This window comes from Falco cherrug, chromosome 7 (assembly GCF_023634085.1).
Source record: "Falco cherrug isolate bFalChe1 chromosome 7, bFalChe1.pri, whole genome shotgun sequence".
Lineage (NCBI taxonomy): Eukaryota > Metazoa > Chordata > Aves > Falconiformes > Falconidae > Falco > Falco cherrug.
The window spans coordinates 71,408,487-71,428,256 of NC_073703.1; the positions used below are offsets into that span (position 1 = coordinate 71,408,487).

Sequence of the window (19,770 nt, forward strand, 5' to 3'; positions counted from 1 at the left end):
TCACCTTGTCAACAGGCTGTGCTGAGGTGCTGTAAGACTGTGCTGTAGCCCCTGCTCCCAGGGAGCCCCCTTTATGGGGCAGTCCTTTTCTTGTTGCTTCCCCTCTGTCCTATTGGTCTTGGTTCCCTTTCAATGGAATGGGCTGATGACTGATATTGTGAAGTTAAAGTGAAGCTAGGGCAGAGCTGAAAGAGTACTTGAGTTTTGCAGTGTAAGCTTTCCAAAAGCTTTTAGAAGGACTTGTTAATAAAATCTTTAGATTTAAAAATCACTTAGGGAGAATGGGGCAGGTAAATAGCTCATTTTCGTAGTGGACCATCAGAACACCTCAAAAATCTCTTGTGGCATCTGTATTTATAATCTATAATTATCTTGAGAAGGTGAGCAGTGAACTAACAAGCTGCAGATGCTCAGTGTTTTGAGATGGTTCAGGCTGGAACTGATGCATTGCTTCCCACGGTGGATTACAGAACAGACTCTGCATGCTTGCAAGCATTTTCTGCAGGAAGCAGTTACTGCTCCATACTGTGCAAACAGGGATCAAAGGCACGAACAGGCTGTGAGTGGTGACAGGGAGTTCCTGACTGTTTGTGTAAAGGTTTCCCACTTGCACAAATGGCAGACCACTAGAGAGCAGCAGCGTTAAATCAGGACTTCTATTATGTGCCTGAATAACTTGTGACTGAAACAAAGAATTAGGGTGATGTTTGCAGTTGGACGCTGGTTTCAGATCAGGTTTTATCGGAACCAGCGAATCTATAAACCAGCTGGTCCCATCTGGCTCAGCCCTTGGGTGCCTACATATCCAAATATTGAAACCAACCTTTGTAGCTTGTCTCCAGGAGCCCAACCGTCCCCATGCATCAAGTTCAGAAACTATAGTAAAGCTCTCTTCAGCCTACAGCTACTGCAAGCCTAATAAAACTAAGCTGTAAGAGTTTCAGCCGATTCTTGTCTGTAGCCTTCATCTCAGGTTAAGGCTCACTGACACCTGTAGTTAGCTCCAGTGCAGTCCTTGGACTTGTGCCTCTCAAGCTAACATTATGGTATCATTCTGCTACTGGAAAGGTAAAAGATAAATGGTGGTAAAATAGCAGAGATCACACTGCTGCAGGAGTGGTTCAGGAGGAACAGAGCAAACATGCATCTGTTTCAAAATAATTTCAACATATCTTAGTACTTACACTGGAGAATTTTTACGGAATAAATCTTTCATTTAAATAAAAATGTACCTAAAATGTGGAAATATGTCAATAAATACTATTCCATAGATACTCTAACCTACACTAAAATCAACTAGTTACATGAAAACTAGCATGCAAATGTTTCTGTATCGAGAATATACCGTGCTTGATAATAAACTTCTCTGGAAGGTTCGCTTTTGCTGGCAAGTAACTGGGAAAAAGTAAGGACTAAGGCACCAGGGACCAGATTTAAAAGATCTTATTTTTGTCATTTTGACCTGTTTTGCAAAAGCCAAAACTTTTTTTTGCGCTTGATCAAGGTCAATGATTTCATTACTCTAAACTGATTAACTGACTTACAACTGAAAAGCCGGAAAGCTCATTTTCTTCTCCCAATCAGTAAATAATAAGGCATGAATTGCATGCTTTCACTAATCCTAGCATCCTGAAGGACACAATCTGCAAACAGATAAGTGTTACACAACATCATTTTAAACACAAAGGAAGTTTTGGGTGTTTCTATTACACTCTTTTCAGCCTGTTATAGTGTAGTATAATAGCTTCATTTAATCGCTACAAAGTTATTTTAAAATGCTCTTCTGCAGAATCTGATTTCTGTCCAAATGCAGGGTCACACAAAAGAAGGTTTAAAAAGAATTTTCAGGTAGTAAGTGCAATACTTTATATTGTGACTTAAAAAATTAGGACTCTCAGTGTAGTAAAAAAAATTGGTCTGTTTAAACATGTAGAGAAAACTGTGAGTCCTCCTGATAAGGAGCTTTTCAGCTTACTTAAGGTGAACACGCAGCTGAGTTAAGCCAATTTCTTCTTCACTAGCAATTGTCTGTGTAACCTTTTGTGCAAGTAGCTGAGAAACTGAGCATTGGAGTGATATCTGCTGGATCCCTACACAGCCACGTGGCCTTTCATCTCCTGAATTTGGTTTCCCTTGAGGTTCATACACTCTTAATCCTTCAGCAGGGGAAAGTGCCCTCTGTACTTTCTTGTTATGGAAAAATCACTGGGCTTGCTATTCCTGTTGCTTCTGATGATACCTATTACTGATACGGAACTAGGAAACAACCTGTACTTCAATGCCAACAGGTGTTTGGCTTTTCTACTTTTGTCGTTTAATATGATGCCAAGAGGGACTTGGATTACATGGTGAAAATGCTCATTCTTTGCCATGGAATGAAGGTGAAACTAAGTATGCATCACTAAGAATGTGATAAACATTGTATTGAAATTACTAACGAACAGCAGTGACAAAATATCTGGCAGATAAAGGACAGTGTGGCTATGAATATGAAATACGAAAAGACAGTGTAAGAAAAGATATATAGGAGAAAGAATGCAACTTACAGCTGTGTAATCAAATTATTTGGATAGATGATGAGCCCAAGACCTGAACATTATTCTGCTAGAATATCAAAGGAGATGATGTAGACAAGCAGCATCAAAAAAGAAATTTTCCCCCATGAGACAACTTCTGATAATGTGTTATCAGGTGATATGAGACTTTGGTCTATTAATTAGCCTTGAAAAATACCCAATTCTTTCTGGCAGTCAGGAAAATTAATTAAACCATGAGATAAATCTCCTGACTCAAGGGTTCCTCTGCTCTGTGGTCTGCAACCGGAGTCCATAAACTATGAAACAAATTATTAGTAGGGTCAAATGAAAACATTAGTAGCAAAGCGTTGCATAATATCAGCTAAAATTTTCCTAGCAAACTAGTCCTTTAAAACAAAGGACCAGCCCATACATCTGTCTGGAAAGGCACCCTCTGCCATCCTGACCTGCTATGAACTACATAAATTCCTCTGAATTTTGCCTTTGCGGGCAATTCCAATTTCTTGCTTAAAGATCTGATGCAGGAAATCCTGAGAATTTTCTGTAGCACACAGCTATTTCTGCAGGGGCTGAAGCTGGGAGGAAAAAGCAACATCTGCCTGCCTATGGTGGTGTTCATGTGGCTTCAACATGAATATTCCCATTGTGTGGCTTACTCATACAGTGTGGGTTTTCTAGGATTCAGCCTGCCTTTCTATTCTTGTTTCTATTCATGGACATCAAAGGAAGAAGAGCTTCCCAGAAGGTGGGAAGCCAAAATTCTGTGAACTGGTGGTTTTATTTACCTGTAGACTCTAGCAAGACACACAAGCACTGCCAGTGATGATTATATTGCAAGATATGGTACTGGAAAAACAATTTCAACCAACAATCAGATTCATCTGTTCCCCAACAGATTTCCAGTGTTCCTGGCCAGCAATGCCTGGCTGAGACCTGTGCACAGAGGGGGAAGGCTGAAAGATAAGCTCTGAAGAGCCGGGTGGCTCCTGGCAGTAAGCTAAGGAGTTTCTAGGAAAGGTAGTCAGTGTGGATGGATCAAAGAATTCCTTGACCTTGAGTTTTGCTGTAAACAGACTGCTGCCAGATATCCTGTCCCTTGGTCAGCAGTGAGGGGACCTGCAGCAGCTCGTGGGTTCTTCTTAGAATTAAAGATGAGTCACTTTAAAGTTGCAGGATTTTCTTTCCTATTGCTCCACTTCCTCTGTTTTCTGAAGATAAATAAGAAATGAGAGCCTGGAAATTCTCTTGAGAGGTCCTGCAGCTTGTTTGTTTTGTGAAAATACTTCTTGTTATCTAATTTTGTTACACTTGTTAACAACAGCAGCAGCTTTCCCATAAAACTTGCCCCAAGTAAACTAACCACAGCTTTGAGAACTGAGCTGTGGAGCAGAGAAGATCATCTTGGAAATGTGAAGATGAAGGACTTTCTTCTGCTAACTCATTTTGCATTTCTCTATAACTTTGCACTGAGTAAACCTGTCCAGGTGTGTCCCTGCTCCTAGATGTTGAGAATTTACATTGCTGCTGCTGAGTTGCTCTGACTATCTTAAAATTAGTTACAAAGTTTTACTGCTGTGATTCTACATGGTAGAAGCTTTCTGGTATGGAGATAAGCATGTAATTTTTTTTTATTTTTTTTTTTTTTTTGCAGATAGCTAGAAGAAACAGTGACTTAGGTGAGTTTGATTGTAATTATTATATAAATAACTGTAGGTTTTGGTGGGACTGCTTTTCTATACCTCATTGTCATTATTTGGTATATTTTTCTCTTTGAAAATATTTTCTAGCATCAGTGGAAAACTATTCACAGAATTCAGTAGTGTTTTTAAGTCTCATTCAGTGTGATTATTTATGCTGTCATGATAAAGAAATTAAGAAGACTTATTGAGCAATTGCTACATGGAATGTTCTTTTCCATATGTAGCCTCAGCAAATAAGAATACTTTTCACTTTGATTTGTTTCCTATGTGATATAAGGCACTCCCCTGTCTTCTGTACCCAAGAATATTGTACATTTTTGGCATAATAACCAACAGCTCTTGTCTGTGAGAAACATATTCCAAGTATTTTGGAGTCAGAACTGAGGAGCATGTCACAATGTCTTACGTCAAATTAACAGTTAACCTGGAAACTAATAGCTTGCATGCATTCAATATATATAATAAAAAACAGTCGTTTCTTTTGTATGATTCATCCCATTTTCAGAGAGGTCAGCTACTATTTTTCTTTAATTCCACAAGCTCTAATGAAGAGAATACTGACTTACAATACTTTGCCTTCCACTTTGAAGGCTCCCAAAGCTTCTTAAGCTAAAATATATTTTATATATATCTCAACTTTGATTACAGCTGCACTATGACATCCACATTGATCTTTTTTATCCAGGAAGCCAGGCAGACCTAACCAGTCTTAGCATATTGTGAATCCTAGATTCACTCGGTCTTAATTTACTAATCCTTTTTCACATTACTGGGAAATGAACTTCAGTGAAAGAAATTTCCAAAGGTACAAAAGCTTGATTAGTGTGTACCTCTCATCTCCCTTTTGCATGTCTTATTTGCCTTCTCTGTGCCTTGTGTACTCTTTATTTTCTTCACCTGCCAGGTAGCGAGATAGTTGTGTATGAAGGAGACATCCTCTTGAGAAGAGGACGACGCAGTGCAATTAACTGTGAGAGTTGTTTATGGCCCAAGTCACAAGATGGACTAGTCAAGGTTCCAATTACCATCTCTTCTGATTTCTGTGAGTGTATGCAAATGGATTCTGTAAAGTTAGCTTTGATCTTCCAGTCCCTATACTCTCTATTATTTTACATTTCTGTGGCATGCACCAAAAGCAATCTTTGTCCAAATGAGAATTTATTGACATGTCTCTTTTGCTAGTCTGTTAGCCCTGTGGTAGTTCGGCTAAGACTCCAAAAATTTCAGTTACAGACACTAAAATATGTGGCTGCTAGGGCAGTAGTTGTTACATAAATACCAGCTAATTAATTTTAATCACAAATATCAGCTCATTCCTGCTAGCTACAATGCACTTTGATATTTAGCAAGTACAGAAGAAGAAATATAATTTGTTCACATTGTGAATGTATTTTTGCCAAAATCACCATTAGGAGCACTTTTTTGAACACTATTATTTTCTTTCAATTCTCTCAAATATGCCTGCACTAGAAATCTTGTAGAGGCAAAAATGGAGGAAAAATCCTTGGAGATATTTTTTCCTTTATTGCAATTCAGTCAGTCAGTAGCTCTGTCCTGTGCAAAAGGCTGCAGGACTGATGCCTTAATGTAGAAGATTTTGTTCCAGAAGACTTCATATGGGCTGTGCAGGTCTATCTTACCCCTGCTGAGGCTCCTCTGGACTGAGGTTTCCATGCAGACCCTTCTTAAAAGATGCTACCTTGAAAGAAAGTGGATGGAAGTGAAATACAGCCTGTGGCTGATTCCCATTCCTGGGGAACCTCTGTTACCATTTGAGCTGAGGGAAGTCCAGTCTCTATGTTGCCTAGGCTGCTGCTCTGCCCATGTGCTTCCAGATCTGCAGCATATACTCTTGTGGTTAGGTGAGGGTTATTCCATGTACCTCCCTCTCTCCAAAGCTCAAAGATGAGGAAACGGAGATACAAATCAGTTGTAGATGATTCATAACTGAGGAAGCCAAATTAGGCCAAAAAGTTCAAAAGTAGATAAACACTCCAATCTTTATTTGGTACCTGAATGGAAACACTGTGCTGTTCAGAGCCTCTGAACGCTGTCTCAAGTGATTCCAAGGGGTGTGTGGCAAATATTTGTTATCTCTGATAAACAAAATGGAGTTTTGGTGCTTAGCTACGGTCAGATGGCTCATTTGGGATACAAACAGTTGGACTGAAGTATCTGAAACTGTTTCATTCTTCTTCTGTTCTTTTGCTTTCCATCAGCTGTCTCCTATAGAATATGCATAAGAGCCAGCTGTAATTCTTATATCTTCCCTTAAAATTCAAATCAACTTGAAGATCCCTGAAGGCTTTGTGTCCTTTTCTCTATTATGCTTGTATGACAAAAAGTTAAGGAATGCTGTTTTAAAGGGATGCGCCCCATCGATGCACCTTGGTTTTGATTAACCAAGGAAGATTTCTCCTGGCCCCTTTCTCTTTCTAGCAATGACAGAGAGGTCTTGGATTGCTGATGCTCTGCAAGAGATCTCCACGCTGACCTGTGTGCAGTTTGTAAATCGCACCACAGAAACGGACTATGTGTATGTTGAACATGGGCAGAGGTAAGCTTCCCGTCTCCTGAGAGTGAAAGTACTCAGAAGGTCTTTCAGCTTCTTTTGTTTTGATCTGAATTTAAGTAATTACTCTTTTTTTTATCCTAGGAGTCAAGATTCAGACAGCAGGTGCAATTTTTCATTTTTCTTTAGATATACTGGTAGTTACATCAGTTAATAGGCCACAGGAATAAATGTGAGTGTGGACTTAAAGATAATGGGGTATAATTCAAAATGAGATATTTTTCTTAAATGGTGTAAAAAATTTAAAGTTGTATAATTGTTTCAGTTTCTTTGCTTAACTATTTAAACTGCTTCATCTTAGTTTGATATAGCCATTTTACTGTTTCAAAATTTGCCATATTCATCACAAAGGCTTTATTTCTCCTCGGAGGTAGTTTGGCAGCTTTTGGAAGCCTAGATATCTCATGTCAGTGACTATTTGCATGTCTCCTTCTGTGGCTGCACATCTGGAGCCCCTTGGTGGTAAAATCAGTACACCTATTTCTTTGTGTTTGCTGAATGTGATCATTTTGGTTATTGATTGCCTACTCTTAGCTGCTGGTCTTACTTTGGAAAAATTGGAGGACGTCAAGCAGTAGGCCTGGTGAAAAATGGCTGCATGGATAAAGGAGCGATTCAGCATGAAATGAACCACGCACTAGGTTTCATCCATGAACAGGCACGCAGTGATCGGGACAAGTTTGTCAAGATTATGTGGGAACACATTGTCGCAGGTATGCCCACTAAATCTTAAGAGAAAACATGTACTTTCAGATAAAGGAGAATGCTGTTCACAGGAGAAACAATGGAAATAAGAATCATGATTGATATTGGCTGAATTGCAGCAGCAGCACATTCAGTGTGATGGAATTCTTGTTCGGTGTCTGTACTAGGGGAATTTGTGGCCACACCTACATTGGTGTGGTCCTCCGAGGCAGATGCAGCCTGAAAGTAGCTCTGTGTTCTTATTTTGATATCCATCATAAGCCCATATTCACCTTATCCCAAATACCAAGAGCATCAGGATTGTAAAATGTAGCAAACTCTTTGCCAGGAGGCAGGACTACAGGAATTTTAGCTGAGGTGGGGTGAAACATAACATTTGGGGATCATAGTGGGGAACTGCACAGCAACTCTATCTTGGGGACAGACATGGAGATAGGGGAGGCAGCGGATAGGCATCTTGGCACTGGCAGAGAGTGAAATGCGCATAGCCTAAAATGGAGATGAACTAGGGATTCAGTGTGGAGAGAATAGAAGCACATGCAACCACTAGTATGTGCAAAATTCTGGGACCTGGCATGATGTGCAAGGAAGGACTGCAATTATTCCCTCCTTGAGGACAGAAGAATATACACTGCCATGAAATGAAGGAGCAATGGTAAATCTGTAGGGGGAAAACAAGTGAATGTTATTTAGGGAAAGGAATGCAGGATAAATGGTTTGGGCACATGCCCTTGATTTGTGTGTTTGGAACATGGGAGTGTATACAGAGGTCCAGGCTTTTGAGGGGGGGAGCAAAAATGGTAGGAGGTCCCAGGGAAAGCGAGAAAGTGGTACACAGAAGGAAAGTAGCGGAAGAAAGGATGCAAGGAATCACTTGTCTGACAGCTATGAGAGCTGGACAAACCACCACAATTGTGAAAAGATAATAGTGTACTTAGTTCATTATAGTAAATAATAGTAAATTAGGCTGAACAATTGAATACGAAATTATAGTAAGTCTCGTCAACAAATAAGATCCAACTCTTCAGTGTCATACACAGCTGAAAATATCTTTTTTTTTTTCTCTCCAGATGGAACTTGATTGTTTTTATTGCAAATTCCTAACACACTGTTCTCAACTTTTTTCAGTTATTCCCATGATATTCTAAGTAAATTCCATTTGTGCTGTTCTTTATTGAGGTTTCAGCTCTAGTGTTACGGTATAATTTTGCTATGAATTGTTTGCTGTTGTACAGCAAGGGTGTGCCACGCTTGAAATGCTAGCAAAGGATATGCTAGGAAAGAGGAGTTGAAAAGATGAAGTTAAACCAAAAATACTAGACAAAAACATAGTTTTACACTAGTTTTGCAGGGGGAAGCCCACAGGTTTGGATGTCATCATTCCTAAAGGATACACATGTAACCAAGCCCTGTTTCAGGCATCGTATCACAAAAGGATAAAAGAAGGGGAAGAGGTGAAGACAGGACTATTTAAAAGGAGGTGGGGTATACCTAAAGTGTTTCAACAGTATTCACCAGGAGTGGAGGCTGAGAAGATTGGCATGACAAGGGAGTTAGAATGCAGCATGTATGCAGCACAAGCACTGTAGGGGAAAAATGTAAAGATATGCAGGGAAAAGGAAATGAAGAAACACAGCTATGTTCAGGAGGACTGTTAGTGTACATCTCCTGTAAAAACATGCTGCTGTTAACAGTGCTGATGGCAGAGCTCCCATGGACCTCAGTGGTGCAGAACCAGACCTCAAGACCTTTTGCAACTTCCCAGCTCTCCCACACAACTTGTTTTTCTCTTGCCAGGGCTGCAGTACTGTGGATGTTTGCTGGGGGTTGTTTTTACCCAGCAATTCACCCTGGAAGCCATCCTACTTCTTTGTTTTGACAAAATGCAGCCTGATCAGTTGCTGTCCACTTAGCTACTTGAAACTCAGCTTGTTTTTCCCAAACTTTTTTGGGAAAAAAAATATTCAGAGACTTCAGCCAAAGCTTCTTTTTCAGTTCTTCTGAGTCATTGCTCTTAGAATCTGGCTGGAGGGAGATTATTTTTTAGAGTGGAAAAGATGGGATAAGTCCCCGCACGTGTGCGGGTCTAGACAGCCAAATCTCTCTGGCATGTGATGAGGCAGATAGTAGTTTGCTGGCAGTGCCTCTGTCCAGCCGGACTGCTGTTACTTCTTTTTTTAGCAAACCAATTCAGCAAAGAGCTTGTGTGCCAAACAGTAGCCATATGCTTAAATATTTCACTGCATTTGAACTGTGTTCTCTGTTCATCACCTCAAAAGAAGTTGTGTGCTTGCTGATAATTCTTTCTGAAGTCAGTATAGCAGATAAGAGGAACTGAGATAAAAACTCAAGTCAGGAAAGTCAATGCTGTTGAGAACCAGTCTGAGCCTTAACTGAGTTTTTGAGCTATGAAAAGCTGCAAAGTCATGTTTATCCCCAAACTTTATATAATTCAGGATTTTGAAGCTTCTCTTTGTGTTTACTAGCCCTCATTGGGACCAGTGCTGAAGGACATTACTGGAAGAAACTGGCTCTGATTGCAAGCCTGCCAGCCAAGTTGTGCAGGCTCCAGAGATTTTTCTGACAAGCATCCAACCCTAAACTCTTGTCCAGATGGTTTGTCGTTTACAAACCGCTAGTTACAATAACGAAGGTACAGATGTTGAACTGGAAAGGAGTTCTCGGTGGCTAGGGCATTAGCCTTAAGGCCAGCCTGACTGCATTCAGCTCTCTGCTCTGACATTGCTTGCTTGCCTGTATTATCATGGACAAGAGACCCAGGGTGCAATTAGCACTCATGCTCTCCCATCAATGGAGAGCAATAGGTGCCTTCAGATGAAACTCCCTCCAACTGTGTCTTTTTCTCCCTCTCCTCTGACTATCCTGGGAGCCTTGATGAACAAATTCAGTGCCAAACTCAGAGAAATAATAAAGTTAGGTGACACGAATTCTAGTCTGTGTCTCTGGGGCCCAGTCCTGTATCAGTGTAATACACTTTTACCTCATACAGGCTTTTTAAGGCTAAACAGATGAAAAGTGATTAGATGCTCAGCAGCTGTGATGAGAGGGGCTACATCAGCGGCTACATTCAGACAATGTTTCTAGCTGATCTTACTTAGTGCCCTTGCTTCATGCGAGTCATATCACTACACTGTAATCACTGCTGATGAGTTTGACCAGAGACAAAGCCAGAACATGGCTGATAACATGCCCTTGGGTGCAACTTACAGGCAAACTGTATTATAACCCTTAGATGGAAGGACTCAGCAAGACAGGCTGATCACACACATACCTCTGAGTTTTTGATCTAGGTGATAAGAGTGATTTCCCTTTCAAGGTATGGATGCAGGTTTGAGGACATCAGCTGGATGCTTATAATAGCCAAGATAATGCACTGAAATATATTTGGAGATGCCCTCATGAAGATGGACAGATGAATACCTTTACTTGACGAGTGGAATGGATTCAATGATTATATTGAAACTCTGACTTGATTCAGTTTATATTCTGAAAGCTGCTAGACTGGGTGAAAATGTGTTCCCCATGGGCTTCAGAAGGCTCTGGTGGTTTTGATAGATCCAAGATCTCATGAGAACAAGTACTTGTATCCTAAGGATATCTCTTGGGATCTGAAGGACATCCTTTTAGGATTATGCCAGCAAATAGTGTATTATTAGAGCAACAGTAATTGTTCTGACTGAAATGTTGCTTTCCTACCTTACAGGGGAACAAGGAAACTTTGGAAAAGTGAATTCAAAAAATCTGGGCCTTCCCTATGACTACTCTTCAGTGATGCACTATGGCGCGTAAGTTATTTTCGGATACATCTTTTCAAAGGAGCAAACAGCTTTCAGATCTTCTGCTCAGATCTAGAAAGAAGGAATTACTCTGTGCAGGGAATGACTTCTGCTGTTCCCTTAGAATTGAGTGAATGCACATAATTAAGGGTGAGTATACTTCCTTTGTCAGCAGGATTCCTGGAAAACAGAGTTGATAGAAGAAAAAATTAGGACATTTTATTTCGCTGTGCTCTTGTCTCTTGCTAGAGGCCTTGGCGTGGCTATGGTCCAAAGTCTCACTCTGCTGAGTCACTATCTAAACCAGTTCTGAAGTCTGAATTATTTCATTAACACAGTAATAGCTGATCATAGGCAAGAATATTTAGGTACAGAGAGAAAGAAGTTTTTATATCGTTAAGATATTGCGTGCTGCCTCATATCATCTGCAACACTGTCTAAGGTTGCATTTTAGTCTGTAATGTACAAGTTTGTATCATGCCTATTTCCACTAGCAAGTAACAACTTCTGAACAAAACTGTGAAATAAAACTTGTCTAGCAGGCGGCAGGAAATTGCAGAGAGCAAATATAGGTAGTAACTAAGACAGAACTACTCCTGCTTTTCTGCCTCTGGAACGATGAAGGTGGGATTCAGTTCATTTTGCCAGGACATTGGTGAAGATTTCCTCACTCAGGACAGTGTGCAGCATTTTCTGGTTTCTTGCTTGATTTCAGCTGCTGCATGCTGAATGGCTTGCATGCTAGTCCTCTTCAGGGAAGATTGGCTGGTCTCTGAGAAGCTTCTTGCCATTTTCCCTTGAAATTCTGGGCAACTGGTACATGAATATGATTATGCAGTTAGAGAACTCCACTGTTTAAGAGATGTGATTTAGAAATGTGATTTCTTATTTCTACAGGTATGATTTCTCCAGCAGTCCAGGGAAACAGACTATTGTACCAGTTCCTGACCCCTCTATACCCATTGGACAGAGAGAGGGGCTGAGTAACTTGGATGTAGCTAAAATCAACAAGCTCTACAAGTGCAGTAAGTGCTGTAGATGGAAAGCATGTGACCCTTATACAGCTGATGTCTGTAGGCACTGTCAGACATCCCTCAGAGGAAAGCAGCCTGCAGTTCTTTTAATACATCTCTCTTGCCTACCAGAGGGTTGGTATGCTGGTGGAAACAGACTTGTCCCTGTGCCAAGCTGCTGCCTTCTTGAAAAAACAATTAACTTTCAATAATTCACAAGCCTGACTGATTAAAATTGTTGGGGATACTTTTCAGGCATTTCTAGAAGATTTTTGTGCACTTTTCACTATTCAACACTATTTGGTTCTTCCCTTCAGATCGCTGTAGTTCTGTGTTGCTTAAATCCAAAGGCTCGTTCTCCTCTGTCAATCACCCATCCCCATACCCAAACAACAGCAACTGCCTGTGGTTGATCCGCATCCGTCAAAGTAAGGTAATTTTTATTAGGAGAGGAAAGGTTTGAACCACAGTGTCAAGGCTACAAAGCATTATTTCATTATTATGACTACCCTCTGGGAGTCATTTTCATGGACTGAGACATTTATTTTGTTACGCAGTGAATGAAAAGACAGTCTCAACAATTTTCATAAGACTTATGAAGACTATCAGATGCATTATTTAACTTGATTTTTGTCCTGTTAAGATTGGATGGCTTTTCAAAGACAAGCAATAGTCAAACATCAATCACTGTGCTCAGTAACAGGGTAGTTAGGTGAAATTCTATGTTCTTTTTACACAGAAAGTAAAGCTTCAGTGATACATGGATAGTAAAATGAATATGAAGTCCTAGTTCACTACATAACAATTAGATGGCTTGAATCTTTCCCTGTGTGTGGCATTAAGCCAAACATCTCTTTTCTTCTTTCTCAAGATTTTCCTGCAGTTTGAGGATTTTGATCTCCAACCCTCCTCAGACTGTTCTTCTGACTATATAAAAATTTACAATGGAAACAGCAAGAATTCCCCTGTATTGCTGGACAAATACTGTGGGAAGGGGCCGCTGCCCTCCTTAGTGGCATCTGGATCAACAATGCTGGTAGAGTTTGCAAGTGATGAGAGCATTACAGCCACAGGATTCAGAGCCTCCTACAACAGGGGTATGAACATGCCTTTACAGAGCTTGGAGAACAGCATTAATATATTTGTATGGAAGAACTGAAATCTTTGAATATGTACTCCAGAGCAGGTTTTTTCTGGGTTATTCTTTGCACTTCCATAGCAAATGCTAATGCAGAAGGCTAGGCAATGATGGGGCTGAAGGTTAGCAGGAAACAGAAAATGGAATGTTGCATGGGTCTTATGTTAGTAATCCTGAGAACCCACTCATATTCTTCTGAGAGTGCCTGCTAGGCTTCTTCACATAATTAGAAAAATTTATTTTTAAAAAAACAATGCAACAACTGTAACTAATAGGAGCAGAGCAGCCAAAGGGCACAAAGACTGCAGAACTCAACAAGAAATCTTATCAATGAGATGTAAAGCCAGTATCTAGCCAATATGTTGTTCAAGGTTTTGTGGCATTTTATGCAATGGGAGAGATACTAACTTTGGGTAACTTGCACTTTCTGAATTAAAGGCTTTCATGTCACATGATCCACCATGCTTACTGTAGCCAGCTGAGGGGTGTCTGTTTTACAAAGATAGGAAATGCATTACGGACTGCTGGATAAAATTCTGTTGTGCTGCGACATGCTTTCAGTTAGAAGGCAGTAGCCCAAATAACTTGTTATTGCTTTGTTTCCACTCAAAATACAAACTTTTTTAAAGCATGAATTGAAGTCTTAGAAATGTGTCATTTTTACTCTTTTTTTGCATTAGTCTTGATGGAGTCATTTCTAGATAGCATTAGATCTAGGTTGATAATGCAATCTGAATACTTGAGCTAATTCTTTCCTGAAAGTGCAGTAAGTTAAAACCATTAGAATGCTATGCTAATATGGTAACACTCAATTGTAAAGACAGATATAGCTTTAGATGCAGCTGTTTCCTGTCCTCCAAAGGTTATTTAGCAGCCATGTTTTTAGTTCCTTCAGTACAGCTGCTGGTACAAATATGGAGCAAAGAAATAAAATGTCAGCAGTAGATTTTCATGGTAGCACATTTTTTCTTGGCTTGAAGAGAGAATATAATAAAGTACAAGCAAACTCAATTCTACTGCCAGAATACTCTCGTTAATATGCCTTTCTCTGTTTTTTCTCCTTTACTCCTCAGTGAATTGTGGAGATACTTTCACAGACTCAAATGGAGTTATCACCTCTCCAAACTACCCCGATAAATACCCCAAAAACCGAGCATGCTTCTGGGTCATCTGTTCTCCAGTAGGATACAAGGTAAGGCACAGATGAATTTATTTCTGGGTTTCATCAGTGGATGAAATGGAATCTCTTTTTGCCTTGGAGAATAACTGCCTGCTCAAAAAGTGACATTACAGCTTTCTCAGAGGAAAAATCTGAACACAAAAATCCAGTTTAAGAACTTATGCTGGATGTTGGTATCAGAGGTGTTCAGCAAGGGAAAACATCTACATGTGTGTGTGAACTCTTATGAATTTAGCTTGTACCAGTAGGCTTTGTTCAGAATAATCCCTAGGTAAGAGTTCCCACTAAAAAACTGAGACACATTGCGCAGGTGCTGGTTTTATATTTCTCTAGAGATGATAATTTAAAGTGCACAAGATCAATCTTGTCCCCTGCTTCTCTTTCCAATCCAAATGCTGATGAACTAAGCAAATAATTTGCTAGTAATTTGCATTACAATATGCAATCAGGATGTGGTGCAAATACAGTACAAAAACCGGTGCCTGCACATAAGGAATTTACACTTTGTATGTAACAAGCACAAATAGCCTAAGAGAAAAGGATATAACCTGGAAGCAAAGTGCTTTGGTTGTATTTTCTCCAGATATCTCTCAAAATGTTATCCTTTGAGCTGGAAGACAGTGACAGATGCATCTATGACTACCTGCTTATACATGATGGAAGCCGACCTACATCACCTGCAGTTGGCCCTTATTGTGGGACAGAGAAGGTTGCAGACTTTACTTCCACTGGGAACTTTGTGCTGGTTGAATTTCATAGTGATATATTTTGGGAGTTGCCCGGATTTGTGATGAGTTATACATTTGGTAGGTAGTACTATACAGATGGGAGTCAGAAAACACAAAGTAAGAAACCAGCCAGCCACAGGTATAACTCAAGATGCCACCAATTTCAGCAAAAAAAGCCTGAAGCTTGATCTCTTAGTCTTATGTCTACAGTGGTGTAATTTGCATGGTGGGTTACGGACAAAAATATTCCTGTCCATGGGATGCTTCTGCCTGAGACTTTTTGTTATAGCATTCACATTGCTGGTGTTGCATGGTGAAATACAGTAGCAGAACTGAAACTACGTAAGCGGATTTTCAAGAACTTCTAATGTGAGAAACCATGCCCATGAAAATCTCAGAATATGGCTATGTAGCAACTTTAACCTGTAGAGTGGCAAATGTTATTACCTGACCCTAATATGCATTCTAGTATGCATACAGAAAAAAACTTCTGACATGTTTGTTTATGCTTTGAAGCCAAGCTCACTTACACCGTTCATATAGTCACCTTAGCTTAGCCTGGAAATCACTACTTTACACTGAAGGTGCAAATGTACAGCATCTCAACTCAAAGAGTTGCAATACTCCTCTGTGAGATGAATCAGGTCAGGGAACAGATTTAGCTAAAGAAATGATTAAGAGTGGCAGGAACAAGCTGTGAGGGAGAGGGAACAGAGCGAAGCACCTATTTTTGTCGCTTTGCTGTGGCCTGAGTCAGGTATTGAAATTGTCCATGGGGTATTATCAGAATATTTTTTTTAAATAAGGCCTGAAAACCTAATGCAAAGTCCATGGAATGTAAATGGAGCCAGTAACTTTGGAGAACGTATCAGGTGTGAAGTACCTTGTCTGCAGAGAGAAATCTTCCACTTCTGAGGAGATGTCTGAAGAGGAGAAAGAAATCACCACTGTAGACAGCTAACACTTTGCCTTGACTTGATGTATTCAGAACTAAATGCCAATGCCAAACTGGAGGATGCCAAAATATCATAATAAATAATAAAAGCTTTTGCTGCAGTTATGCCTTTGTAAAGAAGAGCACACAGAAAAAGCCAATTTGCTTTCCTGGTGCTAGGAAGGCAGCCAAGAAAATTTTGAATTATGCTGACTTTTGGTTTTGTTGGGGTTTTTTTAAGGATCTGTAATATTTTCCTTTTAAAGCACTGGTTAATTTTCACCCTCAGAAGAATAACTGATAAGTTGCGGACATCAGGGTCTAGAGTTTGCTTTTTGCTTGCATCATGGTGGGAAAGTGCATGCACAGCAGGCAATAAGTATGAGTAGTTCTTGCAGGCTTCTATCTTCTGGCTATAAACAGTACTCCTTCATATAATTTGGCTCACTATTTAGACAGCATCTTTTTGGAGGATGTAACAATTTCAGCAGCATGAGAGAATTAAACTCTATTTCTGTTTTTAACCTCAACTTCAGACGGTACAAAAGCTAATTCTCACTGAGTCTGAGAATGCAGATATCCATGACTTTCATGGAGGTGCAAAAGTAATAACCCTGTGACAACTGTTATTGCATACAAAGTTGAATGGATCCCTATTTAAATATACAGTGCTGAACAGCTTTGTAACTAGAGTATTACATTGGATTCCTCTCCCATGGCCTGATGTGGGGCTCTACATAGGTGTTTTAGAGGTTCACCCATATTTGGTAAAGGAACGTGAATGAAGTGTTGAAACAGCAATGTACCACATATAGGAATATTCTTGGAAATTGTCCCTGCAAATGAGGCTTTAAGTAGGAGTCCGAGTTGTGGCACTTGGACTTGATCAGGGTGCTTTCTTTGTAAGTAAGCCCTTTATGCTAGCAAGTTATAAGCTCTAAGGGTGCACAGCCTGGCTAAAGGCTCCAATGTCATTTGCTTTGAAAAATGTGAATTCATCAGTAATGATGTAGAAATGCATTCCTGAATGTACAGATGGGTGGAAATATAAGGTGATCGGTAAGTTCTCTTTCATAGGAAGGCTTTTCAGTCTGAAATCTAAAGGTTCTGCTTTTTATGAGTTCTATTAGGTCCTTGTTAACTGCTTTCCTTAAAGGAGATACGCACATTAGCTGGAGTTCCACACACGCCCTAAACCATCTCCTGACCCTCTGCAGATATCAAAACCTTCAGCTTTTCTCCTGTGCTAAAATCTCTGGTTTTCTGCCACCAGTCTCCACTTTAGTTATATGTTATTCATATATAAATCTGTGGCCACTGAACAGGAAAATGCAAGATACAAAACATCCTGATGAACGGCATCCTTCTTATAGTGACCGCTGCTCATTTTCACCACAGTTAATTGCAAATCTTTAATGGAGAGTCTGTAGAAGTCAGAAACCCTGCTGAGAGATTGAGTGTACCCAGCTGCATGGTATAAGGGGACTTGCATCTAACAGACAATAATCCTCCCACAATAGGCATTGCCCATATATAAAAATTATTTATAAGCTTGTTCACATTCCGAGATACATGAATTAAGAATGACCAGCCAGTAGACGCAATGGAAAGTATACCAAAACTTTACAATTCAGATACCTCCATAGGAGGATTTTGAGAGGTTCTAATGAAAGTTCAGCATTCACGTAACACAACTTTGAAATCCCACATATAAGGATTTAATCTTTAAAAAGAGGTATCTAGCAGTGATGAAAATATATGTATTCCTATGTATGTATGTACCAAATGACACAAACAGGTACTACCTTAATTGTGTACAAAAACAGATCTATGCTAAGAGAGTTCCACTTCCACAAGCTTGTGTATGGAAGAGACACGAGGGTTTGCGTCCATGTATTCCACTCATAACTGCTTTGGGACTGTCCAGGTTCCTATCTGGGAGACCCTTGGGGCCATTGAGTGGTATGCTTTGTAATCTGTAAGAATGAGAACAGCTATCTGTCAATTACTGCTGCAGGAGAAAAACAGCCAGGAATAAAGTGCTACCGAAACACAAAAAATGCACTACTTAAAGGTCTCTTTTTGTGTTTAATTTAAACCACATTTCCCTTGCATAAGTAAATATGTTTTTATTTTAACCATTTCTGTGGTTGAGATGATGCTTGCTTATGTGACTACGTAATACCTGACAGAAAATAAGGGCAGCTTTTGGCATGCTGATAGTTGGTTCCTCATCTAGAAAAAAATGAATTTACTGAAACAGCAAGGGACTACTGAAATGCAGTTTTCAATTTTGCTGTGGTGAAGATCTGCCCTTTTTATCACACTCAACTGCAAGGAGAAACATTACAGCCTGGGAGACTTAGTAGGCAGACAGCCACATTTTGAATTAATTTGAACTTTCTCATTCCAAAAGTTTTACTTCTAGATGTGTTCCATTATAGTAGTCGGGCCCCAAGATTATCAAGGCCAAGTCTAATACGCTAGGGTGCAGTTTCACAGCAAGTTAGAGAAGAACACAGCATTTGCAGCTATAACTGTGTAGGACAGAGAATGTACAACTTACTGTGCAAAAACTGAGTTTGGCAAGGAGAAGACATATGAACGAAAGACCATTTAATCTCTCCTACACTCCACGCAGAAATTAAAAACCTTACAGGCTAAGTTGTCACATAGGATTTTAATAACTGGAGTTCCCTTTATCATGGGAAACATCTGCAGGCAAGTGAAGAAATAAAGAAAAGCTGCTGCTGTTCAGCTGCCAAATGTCCTTCTGGCGCAGGAGCTGGGAGAATGGTGGGGGCCGGGCCCCCTCTGGCGGACACTACCCGGGGAACGGGCCTCGTTCCTCTTCTCCAGACCTGGCAGAGCGAGGTCTTCTTCCGCTGCCCTGGTCACAACGCTCAGTTCCATCCGGTAAATTCAGCCAAGGCATTTCTAAACAGGCAAGTTCAATTCCTTTAAGTATCTTGCTCCCTCCCCTGTGCTTCTGTTGGTGGTGCTCGCTGGATAGGAAGGTTCTTTGGGTCGCTGCTTGGGTTTTGTATTAGGGAGTGGCATACCAAATTACTACACAATCAGTAGGTTGCATGTAACTTTAAGAGTGAAATTTCTGTTTCCTCTTTTCCCATTGACCAGCTCAATGGCAAAACCAAGATCAAATGAAGTATTTTTATTTTTTTTTAGTAAATAATGCTTTGTATTTGTCTGGATTCCCTGCTTTATGCCTACAATACCTGAAATTTCCAGATGGTCTGTAATACAATTGCTGGACAGGTGCAAAGTTCAGCTTCTAAGCTTTATACAGTTGTCTTTCTGATGTTCTGTTCTGTAGCATTGAAAAAAGCTTTAGAGGGGAACCCCCCCTTTTCCTTTAAATTAAGCTTTGTTTAGATATTAATAGAGTCATACTTCCTTGAATGGATTGGTCTGTTTCCTAATTTGTGTAGGGTTTTACAGTGTGGAT

General features: G+C 40.0%; 1 protein-coding gene across 1 annotated transcript; it reads left to right on the forward strand.

Moving 5' to 3' along the window:
* Nucleotides 1-3,933: 3,933 nt before the first annotated feature.
* On the forward strand, nt 3,934-15,456 carry LOC102056720 (astacin-like metalloendopeptidase). The gene is made up of 12 exons (XM_027804810.2): nt 3,934-4,021; nt 4,189-4,213; nt 4,325-4,358; nt 5,146-5,279; nt 6,677-6,794; nt 7,344-7,522; nt 11,239-11,320; nt 12,209-12,336; nt 12,642-12,757; nt 13,196-13,421; nt 14,536-14,654; nt 15,226-15,456. The coding sequence occupies exons 1-12, from the start codon at nt 3,953-3,955 to the stop codon at nt 15,454-15,456; spliced, it is 1,461 nt and encodes a 486-aa protein (XP_027660611.2). The 5' UTR covers nt 3,934-3,952.
* The last annotated feature ends 4,314 nt before the right edge of the window (nt 15,457-19,770 follow it).

Excerpts from the sequence above, each read along its gene's own strand:
- LOC102056720 (XM_027804810.2), top strand. The coding sequence starts at position 3,953 with ATGAAGGACTTTCTTCTGCTAACTCATTTTGCATTTCTCTATAACTTT. Across the intron at positions 4,022-4,188 it reads CACTGAGTAAACCTGTCCAG|ATAGCTAGAAGAAACAGTGA; the intron begins GTGTGTCCCTGC and ends TTTTTTTTGCAG. Across the intron at positions 5,280-6,676 it reads TACCATCTCTTCTGATTTCT|CAATGACAGAGAGGTCTTGG; the intron begins GTGAGTGTATGC and ends TTCTCTTTCTAG.